The sequence below is a fragment of the Lepeophtheirus salmonis genome, chromosome 1 (assembly GCF_016086655.4).
Source record: "Lepeophtheirus salmonis chromosome 1, UVic_Lsal_1.4, whole genome shotgun sequence".
Taxonomy (NCBI): domain Eukaryota; kingdom Metazoa; phylum Arthropoda; class Copepoda; order Siphonostomatoida; family Caligidae; genus Lepeophtheirus; species Lepeophtheirus salmonis.
In genome coordinates, this window is record NC_052131.2 from 8,692,735 (window position 1) to 8,706,301 (window position 13,567).

Below are 13,567 nucleotides of genomic sequence, written 5' to 3' on the forward strand. Positions count from 1 at the left end.
GTTGATATCATTATTAAGAATCCATTTAATTTCTAAATGTTAACAATTTATAGTAAAAATAATCAAGAGAGTATTGGGACTTAAAAATCAATCAAAGGATCTGAAACATAAAGTCTAATTATAAATTACTGTTCCGATCAAATTGGGTTTAAACTTAATTTCAATTTATTATTTTCAGAAAAAAAAAATTACACGTTGTTTTTATGAACTACCTTTAAGAAAAAGGTACTTAAATATATATTTTTTTTAATTCTTTTTATTTTAAGAAAATTTCCTCTAAGGGCACCCTATTTTTTATTAGACAAAAAGTCATAGCCGGAACTGACAAATTATCCTTAATTTATATCAACAAATTATTCAGAATAACCCTTTGGTGACCCGGCCAATTGCATTTGCATTTAAAGTAGACAAAACTGATGGTCACAATAAAAGAATGAGAAATTCATAGATTTTATTTGAAAGGCTATGAGTATATGTATATATTTATTCAATATAATATTGCCAACATTCTGGGGTGTCTTAACTCATCCCATAAATTTAGTTCCAAACCCTAAAATTGAGTCAAATATTTCTATGAAATATTAGGTTGTATCAATACATGAAGTATAAAATAAATTGGGATTTTCTTGATTCTTGTTCAAGACTTTTTTTTGTTGACGTACCACAAATCCAAGTGCTGTTTTACCTATCATAAGAAACAACTAGTATGTGCTATACAAAGGGATGAAAAATTCCAAGATTTTCAAACGTGAAAAATTTTCATCATAATTTTGAGGAATGAATCGGAATTTTCGACTAAAAACAATGTACAATGGTGAATTTTTAATGTACTAGGTAAAAAATATGTTGCTCAACGTGCAAGGGTAGTCTAAAAAAGTTTCCAACATAACAGAGATACAATACATTTTTTTAAATTTTTTATGCTTATTTTTCAACAAGGTCTCCTTATTACTCAACACACTTCTCCCAGTGATGCTCCCATCTCTGGAACCCGGCCAAATAGTGCTCTGCATTTTTCTTAGCAAAATAATTGTTCACAAGGCACTTTTTTGTATTTGGCTCAATTATTCCAGACTGGATAGACTTAGAGTCCTGAAATTTTAACACAACAAGCATTTAGATGTCTACTAATATTTGAATTCATTTTAAAGATTACATTTTTAATTGCAGCTCGAACCTCGATATTTTCCATTTTCACAAAAATCCTCACATCATCTCACTCAAACGACTGTTATATAACAACTGTGAGTCCAAAATGACTGAAAGTTTGGTCAACAAATATTAGATAGATGTGATTAGCCTTTATTTAACGAGTGCTGCCATCTTCACGTTGAGGTCGTACACTTTTCAGACCCCCTTCGTATTAGTAGGGGGTTAATATTCAATTTTAGACCAACTTTTCGGATACAAAAGGATCTTTTAAGCAATCTAGAATTTAAAAAATCCGGTCAAATCTATTTTCAAAGTTATAAGAATAAACTCACGAATATTGTGATCACTAAAGCCTTTTTATGCTTAAAGCAATAGTTTTATAACAGTTTAAGCTTATAAAGCACTGTGTTAAGGTCATATAAAAGGTCATCTTCTTCTAAACTTTTATTCTAGTCTGTGTACTTGGAAAATATGCTTCTAAAGTTTTTGTCTTCAAAGGGCGTTTTGTGATTTTAAAGTTATGTTGCTGAATTTCAAAAGCTTCATTAAAGTTCCTTTTCTCAATTGATAAATAAGAATATACCTAATCCTTATTTTTCACTTTGAAGAAAAAAAAAATTATAGCCCAACGAAATACTTCGGAAACTCAAACAGATATTATTTATTTTTTCCAAAGTTCCTAAAAGATCCTTCTTTTTCCGAAAAGTTGAGCTAATATTTGATTTTCTCATTTGTATAAATACCCCCCCCACCCCCAAGTATTAGTAACTAAAACAAATAAATTAATCTTCAAATATTAAAAAAAAGTTACATCAGTAAATACGTGTAAATATTCATTAATTTCTAATTTGAAGAGTAGGAGGGGGAGGCTGAACTACGTAGTCACTCATGGGACTTGAATCGCCAGAGTTATATGTTTAGAACTGGGAATTCATACCTCCAATGGATCTCAAGCCAAGTTATGAGGACCTTAACAAGTGACTTATAGACTTCTTCAATGAATTTTTGAGTGTATTCTAATATATTATACAATGACATTTGAATATGCAACTTCATTTGTAGTCATTGACTTCAGTGATATTTGTCAAACAATACGTATAGTTCAACTTTATATATTCATTAATTCCAATTCAGAATGAGAATCCGACTCCCACTTCGATTAAATAATTTTAATTTTAATTTTTAAAGCCTTTAAATCTGTTGAAAGAAGTTTATTTTTTTCTGAAAGAGTCATAATGTCTCTTTTTGTCACCTCCCCCCAAGGATTCTATAGTACTGGGTAGGGCATATGTATGATCAATGACTATAATTAGAATTGGTCTTTTTTCAATCTTGTAATGAAAATTGCATTTTTTTAATAATGTCTTCTTCATAGATTCTTAAAGATTCGTCGATGGGACTCTACTTTTATTAAGTGCATTGAAAAGTCGAAAATTGAGGGCACTGCTACATCAACAAAAGTGCACTTAACTTTGTGAATGATGACGTCAGAGTCCCTGAAGTCCTTCGAACAAATTCTTGATCATTTGGTTGGTTTCCAATCTTGGCGACGGCAGTTTACTATCCATTTCTTTTGAAGTACTGGATTTTTAGGAAATATGAAAGTAGATGGTTCTAACTTATAATATATATGCCATATTAAATTAACTAACCAGTGATTGTTTTATCAAGTTATGAAAATACTCACGGAAAAAAGTTTATTTTCACATTATTGTGGTTGAGTTCACATTTTTTTCCACATTTTACTAGTAAGATCGTGCTCTGGAAATCTAGAAAAAGCCGCCGTTCTTGAAGTACAATTGAATACAATGCAAGCAGGCATTGAACTCTTAGAATAAAATTATAAGAATGTATCAAGTTACAATTATATCCACTATGACAAACTTACCTAATACCAAACTCCTTTTGTAAACATTAGAAGGTTATTTTATCAATAATTACTATATTAAGATTTTAAGAAATATTATTCGTAACAGATAGGCTTATATTGACATAATAACTGAATGTTTTGATCCTTATGTTTCTTTATTGTTCATCAGCTGAACGCTTCAATAAATTGTCCTCGTCATTATAGACTAACTCTATCCTTTATATCTTTATGGAGTAAAACACATTAGTCATTACGTAAGGTGAGATTATTATTTACATTAAATAGAGGATGCGAGTCTTCCCCCCGGCGAGCTTTATCTTATGTAATAATTCAATCATAATGGGTGTAATTCATTCATATTATTAGGAATTATGAAGCCAGGCATCATAATAGCTAATAATAGGATAGAATTACACCCAACGAATTTTGTAGGACGAGCAATCCTGGTATAAACTTTCCCTATACAAATTTTCCGTATGGAAGCTTTCTTAAATCCGTATTTTGTTGTCAGCTGTCGATTCATTCCTCTTACTGGACACGTCATATCATTTTTTTTTTTTTTTTTTTGATAAATAAACGAAGTAATAAGTTATTTTATTTTACACTTATTCAAACTATTTTAAACTTTAAATATCTTCCACGGGCAATGTGGAAAATCAGGCATTTGCAAAATGCTCGGGCAATCTATAACATTTCCAATTGTCATTTTAACTGTATTTATCTTGTCATGTAAAATGATTGTAGGTAATTTGATTACTGAACAATTCATTGCCAGTAATTTGATAATTAAAGTTTTGGGAGAACATAATTAAAGTAATAAATTTTCTATGTGACACAACTTATAATTAGTTAAATTAATAAAACTAAACTAAACATTTTGGATGCAGACCAACTTCACATTTATCCCAAATAAAGGGATTTTCCCCATTGCATTCTTTGCAAACTTTTCCTTTCTGTGTGTGACTTAACCTGTAATCTTTTCTGTCAAATTTTGAAAGGCCAGTCTGTTCCTATAGCAGATTATATTATTAAAACAAAAGCAAAAAACCAATCAATCTCTTTTTTGGAGTATAAGGATATAGACAAAGCAAAAAAATCGTAATTTAATTGGTCAAAATTAATATTGCATTAGAAAAAGTACAACGTAGATATATCTACGTACCGTCCATAATAAGTGAATCAATATCTACAGAGAGAAGTGGTAGAGATAAGAAGGGTCATGGATCCGTATTTGAAATACCCGATTACGGGAAAGTAAACTTGTATACTCCAATATCCGAAACAGTTTTTTTTCACTCGAACTTTTACAGATTATGAATGAGACCCAAGGGTTTTTCCGGAACTTAAAAAGCTCATTAGATGGCTTGATACTTAATTATAGTAATGAAAAATTATATTATCTATATCCAATGTCGCATGTCTATTTATCTTGATTAGTGATTGAAGCATCATCTACATAAACAGTTGTTTTTTTAGGTAAGATTTTTGTGTGTGAATATTTAATATTAATGGTGTATTTAAGACATTAAAATTAAATGGTTTTATATATATATAAATATACATCTATATTATTTTAGCAAAGTTTATGGACGGCGAATAACTCCGAGCATTACTTGGAACTCCAGCTAGTATGTAATAAATACAATCAAAAGTCAAGATAAATTAATTCTATATTATGATTAATTAAATGAAAATTTACTAAACACAAAGTTATACATAGAATAATTTAAGGCACAATAACGTAACATAACTATAAGAGTAAAATCAGATTGTATTTTAAGATTCATGTTTCTGTGAATCACACATGAATAATTTTCAAGCTACAATCCTGTTAGTGCACACTAAATACTTATTCAAATATTGTCTTACGTATAATATGTAAATCTACTGTATGTACATTAATCAGGCTTGGAGATGAAGTTGAATGAGCACTGTTCATGCCTTCTGTTCATTTTTGAACACCTAAACGGAAAAATCTATAAACAGCGTTCCTTGAACTGTTCATTTCTTCATCTCCTTTATTATTTATCTCCAAAGATATTTTTTACCGCAGGACCAATGCAAAAACAAAGTGGCAAAATGACGACCACAACATCAATCTTTCTACAAATTTAGTTTACTATGTGAATATTTTTTGCCCCAATGAAATTCCTCTCTGCAAAGAGAAGAAAAAAATCGCATAATAGAAAGTGATAGAGGGATTTCTCTTGCGGTGATACCTTCCTAACTATTTACTTTGGACCAAAATTTATCATTTAGCCGTAATTTTTTTTTTTTTTTAAAGAACAAATGAATGGAAAACTGTGAACAGGTTCAAGCCTGACATTAATGTACATATCATATACGCTTGTTTATACATGCCATTTATCTGTTATTAATTTATATGCCAGTTAGTATCGGCTTTAATTTATATTTTTAAAAAACTATTTGATATGGGGATTGAAGAAAAATGGACATCAGAGTTTTTGAAGGAAACTCACTCGAATCCTTATAATTGTAGGATTGTTTTTTGTTTTTTATACACATACAAATATAAAGAGACAATTATTGCACGTTATGACTTAGATTTTGTAATTACATAATTTCACAATGGAAGGTTATTATAGTTATTAGTTTTGTTCCGTGGTTGTCTCTGTGTCCTGTATTACTTCATTAGTTTTGACAGTTTCAGGGGCGTCAAAGTTTGAGAATTTCATCATTGTTTTTAGAGCCCATTCATTTGCAAGAGAGACTTTGTCGTAGATTCGAGGTCTTTTGGATGTTTTTGAGCAACCTCTTCTTAAGGCTGAGATTCCAACGAGTTGCCAATCTCCTTCATGTTGGCACATAAGAGGAGCGCCAGCCATTTCTTCAGTCTGTACGTATAATGAAAAGGTTATTAAGAGTGGACTGTTTAATGATTATGTGTATAGTTGTATAAAATATGACCTGCCCCTATGTAAAAATAAAAAAAAGTGAATAATCAAGTGTTAACTCTGGCAATGTGAGTAATATTTTGGGTGGGAAACAGCATAGCCGTTATGACGTTTAATCAAATTAGCTGGGAGCAGCCATCAGAGGAAGGGAATAAACACAAATCCCACTCCGTATTTAGAAAAGATATAGGCAGGAATTACACCTATGTCGACCCTCAAGTCTACTCTGAGTCCAGCAAGGACTCAGAGTAGAACTCCCAACAAATGATATGTGTTTTCCATGAGCAGACGCACTAGTAATTATGTTACATTTAGATATTATTTTTAAAAAAAGCTTTGGAAAGTTAAAAAAAAAAACATTGATTACATTTCCCACTGGAAATAAACCTCTCACGCGTTCATGGTCATATGTTATACAACTCTAATTATTATAAGAGTAAATAGGTTATTATGAAAAAAAAAAAAATCAAGAAATAATGAAACAAAAAAGCATGTATTTAAATTATGTTTGCCCGTTAACCCAACTTGGAAGAAATATAATAATATCGACTAAGGATGGAACTTTTATTGAGCGGAGGGAGAATAAAATTCTAATATTTCTCTACAAAATCCCATCCCAATCAATAACGCAAGACAAAAGATGAAAATAGAACACTCTTCAAAATTCAAAATTTGTTTCCTATTGGCCTCATTCCTTAGAGTCACATATAATTTATTGTATAATATCATATATTAGAGTCTCTACTTACAAAGCAAGGAATATTTTTCACTTTTTCTTGAGTGCAAATGGTATTGGGCGAAACTTCACTTGCGTCCTCGCAAATTTTTCTGTCTGCTGGTTCTAAATCAATTTTGTGGAGAACTTTATCTGAGCATTGGGAGTAGAATAGATAATAATTAATCAATAGGAATATGTGTAAATGACATTACCCTTAGTATCCCATCCTAAGGTCACACATTTAGCGCCCAAATGAATAAATTCGTCCGATGAACTAATACAAATGGGCCTTGAAAAATCATTGAACTGAATTGGAGCATTCATTTTTAGTAAAACAATTGAATTCCCCTCAACTGGAGTTTTGACCATACCCACGATCCATCTTTTCTGCTCCCATGGAGCTCGACTCTCCAATCTTATGCTCGCAAATCGGACCTGCCACTTTGCTTTTCCTTGGCTAATGTCATTTAGGATAAATATTAGTTAACTACAAAACAAATTCAAATATGCAATACCCTTGAAAACAAGATGATGTAGTCATTATCCATACAGAATCGATAAGTACTCCGTCGCATACATGATCACCATTCTTGTACAAAGCTGCTGTCCATGGCCAGTCGCCATGGAGGGCTTTGGGGTGTATTTGACGCCTTTCTATACTCCGCGCTAAAGATTCTTGGCTAACGTGAGCAGGTCGTTTTCCACATTTCAAATCCTCACATTTGATTCTGACAACCTTTTTGGTATCACATGGAACAGTGATAAAAGTCTTTTCTTCCGACATGGGTCCGGTCATATCAACATAACGGATATCTCCGTCTTCTTCATCCATTAATAATTCTGCGGATGTGAAGTTTTTGTAATCTAGTTTTTGACACATGGATTCTCCTAATTTATTAAGGACGGCATCGACTTCATTGGTTGGAATGGTCTTATTCATTTCTTCTGCACATACTTTTCCAGCTTGTCCCTTATCCTGATAAATTAAATATCCGGAGTTATAGTACTGATGAATATAACTTGTAAAGTCCATATGTGGAGCAAGTGATACTGCAAAATAAAAAAATAAAAAAATCAGATCCTTGAATAAAATATTAAAAGTCTTACAGCATCCTCTTTCATCTGCTCCATTATCACAATCCAGATATCCATCACACATTTTCTCTTTAGGAATGCACATCTTTCCAACACCGCAGTGAAAATGATGTTCCGGGCAATACGAGCAATATAATTCATCAGAAAAATCCGGGCAATCAACGATTCCATCACAAACCTGATTTGATTTACCCGTGTTTCGCAATTCAGCAACACATCCTGTTAACAGAATTGAAATTGTTGTATATTTAGAATAATAATACATGGGGTTATACATGGCTGGGTTTTTTTCTTTTTTTGCTTTTTAATCAAATAAACTTGATATACATTTAACAAATTATTTAAACTTCAATTCAAATGGCAATTCAAAAGTTATTTTTGTTTTCTTAGTTATTAATACTTAGTACTTTAGTTTTAATTGACGTGTCATTTAGAACAGCTATTTCATTCTTCAGAGAATGATGTGACGGGATTTGAGTTATTCTACACAAATGAAAGGAAATATATATATATATAGACCTCGGTCCACAATATGAAAACAATTCCCAAGGCCCAATAATATACAAATGTAGGTCTGTTTAATAACCCATTATTTTTACCAGGCTTAGAAATACAGGTTCCCGGACCATCTGCTTCTGTCTTTAAGGCGTCACATCGAATCCGATCCCTTAATTCTCCAGGAAGTATGTTTGCACAACTCTCCATAAATTCATTGCAAAATTGACGGCAGGGTAAAACCATACGAGCTTGAAAACATACGGGTTGAAGTAATTGGCACACAAACTCATAGGCCAATGAATAGCATTTTGAGTCAACGATTTCTCTTTAAAATAAAAATAAACAATTATTATTAGTATTCTACAAACATATATAAGTAATTCATCGATAAATTGATACGAGGAAACGAATTTGACACCAATATGGTATGTGGTATTGACAAATATTGGATCAGTAAATAAATTCAACTCTAAGTTCCGATGTGTTAAGGATGAATAATGAAGATCAGCTACAATCAGCTGTAACAAGGAAAACCAGGAGAGAAGGGGTATAAACAATTACATTTGCTAGTAGTACTCCGATGTGGATCCCCAATTCTACTCTGAGTCCAACAAGGACTTACAATTAAAGTCCGGAACAAATTCCTATTTAGGAAAGGATGCTCAATATTCAGGAATTAAATAATAATGAAAACTGCTAAGGAAAAGAAAATGCATTATTTATACTACCAATTAAAAATTAACGGCCAGCTATAAAACACACCGGATTTACATCATTGCTCATCACTATAGATGAAAAAAATATTATTATGGCCTGGCTTTTTGTAGTTACTACATAATTATATATATTTAGGAGCTGCTCTCCTCCCAATTTTGAACATTGATTGAAAAAGTAACATTATTTTTTTTTGTAATTTTTAATTTGAAATTATTCACTCTTACATATGTATACCATTAACAGAAAAAAAATATAAATAAGAAATATATTATGTACAGTTAAGTAATGGTGTAATATGTAATAAGTAACGAATTACTCTATTATGTACTTTTCCTCAAAACTGTTAATATAGCCAATTTCCATGAATAAATGAATTACCTGAATCCAATAACATCATGTTTTGCTTCTTCTCCATTTATGTGGCCCATAGCGTTCGGGAAAGTTGTAAAATTATAAGGAAGCTTCCTACAGTAATCAATTTGAAAGGGACTGCAGGTTCTTTCATTTCCTTTTTTTTTAATTTCTTTTCCATCCTCAAAATTCCCTTCTGCTTCACCATAAAAAAATCCTGATGGACGCTGTCTTGAGTTAAAATCTGCATTGGGCAGTCTTTCTTGTATCTTAACAGTATTTGAATCTATGACGATATCTCCAAATAGAGAGTAGGCAGGTTTGTTTCCGTCAAAGTCCGTATTGGATGCATCAATTTCCCGTTGCATAATTGACACTAGATCCTCGTCTTTAACCTTTCCCCGAATTGGATCTGTATGAATATTGAAATGAACTACCAATGTTCCATCTTTGGACTTTTCTTTGCTAAAAGATTAATTAAAAGTTATTAAGTCACGGAGGCTTGGAACAATGATATTTCAATTATGTACCTTTCAACCAAAAATACCTCATTTCGTAAATACGACTCTGCGATTTCACTACCAGAAAAGATCAAGTCTAACTTGTGTTGATAAAATTTAGCTTTATCTCCATGAATATGATGTCCAGGACCAACAGGCCTACGTTGAAATCCAGTTTCATATTTTGGCATAGAGTCTCCTTTTATCACTGTAAATTGACCTCCAAATATCCTCTCCGTGGGAGGTAAATGAGAACGTAGAAATTGATCTAAATTGGTTGTATTGTTATTAGCTTTTGTTGTGTCTTTTTTCGGGAAAAGATTATAGCACAATAAATTACTTATGGTTGCACCGAAAATTCACCGTATATTCAATTCATAACCATTGCGATATAATGTGTTATTAATATAAAATATATATTGACAGTTGTAAAGTTTAGTCATCATAATAGCTATTTAAAAATCTTGATATGTCTTAATCAAGATGTCTTTGTATATTAAGGTAACTGACAGTCAGCATATTATAGCACATAAACAAATCTGTTATTATCAATATTGATTTTAATAACTAAATATATAATTACTTTAAAAATACTATCTGGTCTAATTTTCTTATTTTCTAACTCAATTTGGATTTTTTGAACTGTTGCTGCGACTAGCCTCAAATAATTTTTTTATCCACTCTTAACCTCGACTGTCAAAAGAGAAAAAAAGAATAGAAAAAAACATATGGTAGCTTCCCTTCTGTATTTTTCTTGTTGGTAACTGTTAATTATTACTTAGAGAGTATTTATTAATTATTATACTAATTAAATTGAGAATCTTATCAATTAGAAAGAATGAAATGACAAGAATTCTAAGCGAAAACCATTCATTTAAATTCATTAATATAAAAACCAATGTAGCGGATTAGACAATTTCTCGTGAGAAATTATTAGCTTGAACTCAATAAGTGTAGGTTAAATACTATGTCGTTCCTAGAAAAGGAAATATACATAATGTATTTGGACTTCGAAGACAATTCATTGGTCAGATAGAGTAATTGTAATTCTAAAATGCTTAATAATACTTTTTCAGTGCAAATCTATCTGGTAAATTAAAGGAGTAGAATACTAAAAAATTAAAATCCTATTTGATACTTTTTTTGAGTTCAACATAAGTATAGTCACCTGTTTTAAATCTGACAAAAGTTAACTTATGAAAATTAATATGAACAGTTGAAGGGGAAAAAACAAATGTAATCTTTGATTATATAGAATGATGAAAATCAAGTGTAGAATAGGCATGTTAAAAAAAGAAACCGAAAATCAACATGGTAACCCTGACAATTTGAAGAAGGTTTTATAGGAGAGAAAAAATAATGCTCATGACATTTCATTAGATTAGCTACAATCAGCTGTGACAAGAGAGGAAGGAGAAAAAAATATAAACAAAGACATTTGCTAAAATTACTCAGATGTGGATCCCCAATTCTACTCTGAGTCCAACAAGGACTTACAATTAAAACTCCGCAACAAATCCTCAGGGTTACGTTCCGTCTTTTATAAGCACAAACGAACATTCTATCAGGCTTTGAATATAATTGAATCTATTTAGGAAAGGATGCTTACTATTCAGGAATTAAATAATAATGACAACTGCTATGGAAAAAAAAATCATTCTTTATACTACCAATTACAAATTAACGGGACAGCTAAAAAAACACATCGGATTTATATGATTGTTATTATGAAAAAGGTAGCTGTGAATAATTTATTATTAAAATATTCAATTATTATAAAAAAGTAGGGGCCAATGGTCTCTTAGCCACCCTTTTTCCGGTCCCACAGTTCAGTAACAGCATTGGACAGATCATATTCGAATGCGACTTGTGAAAAAAAATATATATATTTAGTATTGGGTGTGTTAAATATTGAAAACTGTATTTTCAAACCAGGTACCAGTAATTTAGCCAAAAGCTAAAAATAATATCACAGTCCTCTCCTACATCAATATATTTTATAAATGTTTATATATACGAGTATATTTAAATGTTCTTTAATTGGTCAGATGGAGTTGTGCTGATTAAGTATAAGTAAACATAATAGTAGAATAACAACTACTCAGTCTGACCTACAAATTGTCTTTGAAGGATAATTTCTCTCGAGCGTGTTTGTCCATTGAGCTACGCCGCTCCACCCATATACTTTATATCTAAAATATATATATATATTGTACTAGTTTTGAATTGAATTTGTACGGAATTGTCATAGTTGAATTATCTGTGCGCCATACTTATATGATTCCCAACATTTTTTTAATATCTTACTATTATGTTCAACCAAATGTTTTATTAGTTATTAAATCTATTTAATGAGCCCTGGTTGGGACCACTGGGACTATTTATATACATATATATATAGTCAACTTACATCCAAAGTATATTCCAACTGATGCAACCATAACAGTAAAAATCATTGCTAAACTGACACAAATGAACCATTTCCGCTCCGTACAACCAGAATTTTGACTTCTACGTATTCGAATTGATGAATCCGTACCAGAGGTTGAGGATGATCTAGAGAACAAAGCCTGTTCCGCTTTTCCACACATGTACTTGAAATGAAAAAAAAAAATATCTTAATGAACATTTCAAATAATACTTCATTTATTTATTATGTGACTATTTGATTAATGGTTAGTTTAGTAATAATCTAAGGAGGCAAGTCGAGGGTGGATTTGAGAAAATTTTATAATGATAAGTGGATTATTAGGTGACCGTAGTAGGGAACTATAGTTTTTAAGAGTCATGGAAGGATAAAAAAACTGTGATTAGTCAAGTATGTGCTGAGTCATGTAGGATTATGTTAATGAGAGAGAACTTAAATAAAATTGATATAATATGTTTAACAATGTTTCTACATAAAATGTCTAAATTCAACTAAAACTACATACTTTTGGGAGTGTGATATCCATAAACTAAATACTACAACAAAACCAAAATGGTTAATCGTGCAAAAAAAGACTATAATGATAGTTGAGTTAGGACTTCCACATACAAATTTCCAAGGAAATGTGTTAAGAGTTGTGTGTCGTTCATTATTAGCTACTCCAACAATTCTAAAAGACGTATGTGTATCAATAAATCGTGAATCATTACTCTAGAATTGGGATGAGAAAAGATTGATGGTTCATCGCCATGGATACTGATGGAACTTTCCTTTCTATTATGCTGGGTATAGCAATTCCCTTCAGAGGGCGAAATAACTTTATCATGTATCGTAAGTATTAGGTCATCTGAATCTTTATCTACAATCCCTTCTCCATCATCTCCTTCCTCGAAATCTCGAGGATCTTCAAAAGCGTTATTGGAATTTCTTCTCCCACTTTTACTTTGACGCTTTTTACAATGACGCTACGTAGGTATAACTCATTATTATAATTTATTAGGACATTAGATATTTATTATTGAACTAAACATTTGAAAATAGTAAATGTTTCTGATGCCCTTACCAAAAGAAGCCCACAAAAGACAAAATGTATAATATGCATATATATAAAATACAAACTAGTATTACCCGATAATTCCGTACAAGTGCAACTATGGCTTCAAAAAGAGCCAATATAATGTTTGATTTCAAATAACTTTATATCATTCTACTTTCAAATGGCAGAAAGAACATTTGGTAATGAAAAGAACGAATAATCAGATAAACAATAAAACGAAAAAGGAATCGAAGAAGGGCAACTTCTCTATCAAGGAGTCAAAGAAC

General features: G+C 31.2%; 1 protein-coding gene across 4 annotated transcripts in view; it reads right to left on the reverse strand.

Annotated features, from left to right (window-relative positions):
- Positions 1–5,484: 5,484 nt before the first annotated feature.
- The window catches only part of LOC121116343 (atrial natriuretic peptide-converting enzyme), a 40,750-nt gene continuing 32,667 nt past the window's right edge, over positions 5,485–13,567 (reverse strand). For 2 of the 4 annotated variants that reach the window (XM_040710581.2, XM_071887667.1), the window contains exons 2-11: positions 12,955–13,209; positions 12,227–12,410; positions 9,847–10,084; positions 9,344–9,781; positions 8,350–8,573; positions 7,763–7,969; positions 7,171–7,705; positions 6,868–7,112; positions 6,687–6,805; positions 5,485–5,877 (exon numbers count right to left, since the gene is read on the reverse strand). In XM_040710581.2, the coding sequence (XP_040566515.1) occupies positions 5,632–5,877; positions 6,687–6,805; positions 6,868–7,112; positions 7,171–7,705; positions 7,763–7,969; positions 8,350–8,573; positions 9,344–9,781; positions 9,847–10,084; positions 12,227–12,410; positions 12,955–13,209 (2,691 nt within the window). In that variant the 3' untranslated portion in view covers positions 5,485–5,631. The remainder of the gene's footprint in view (positions 5,878–6,686; positions 6,806–6,867; positions 7,113–7,170; positions 7,706–7,762; positions 7,970–8,349; positions 8,574–9,343; positions 9,782–9,846; positions 10,085–12,226; positions 12,411–12,954; positions 13,210–13,567) is intronic. The other 2 variants (XM_040710597.2, XM_040710588.2) reach the window with 1 other exon arrangement.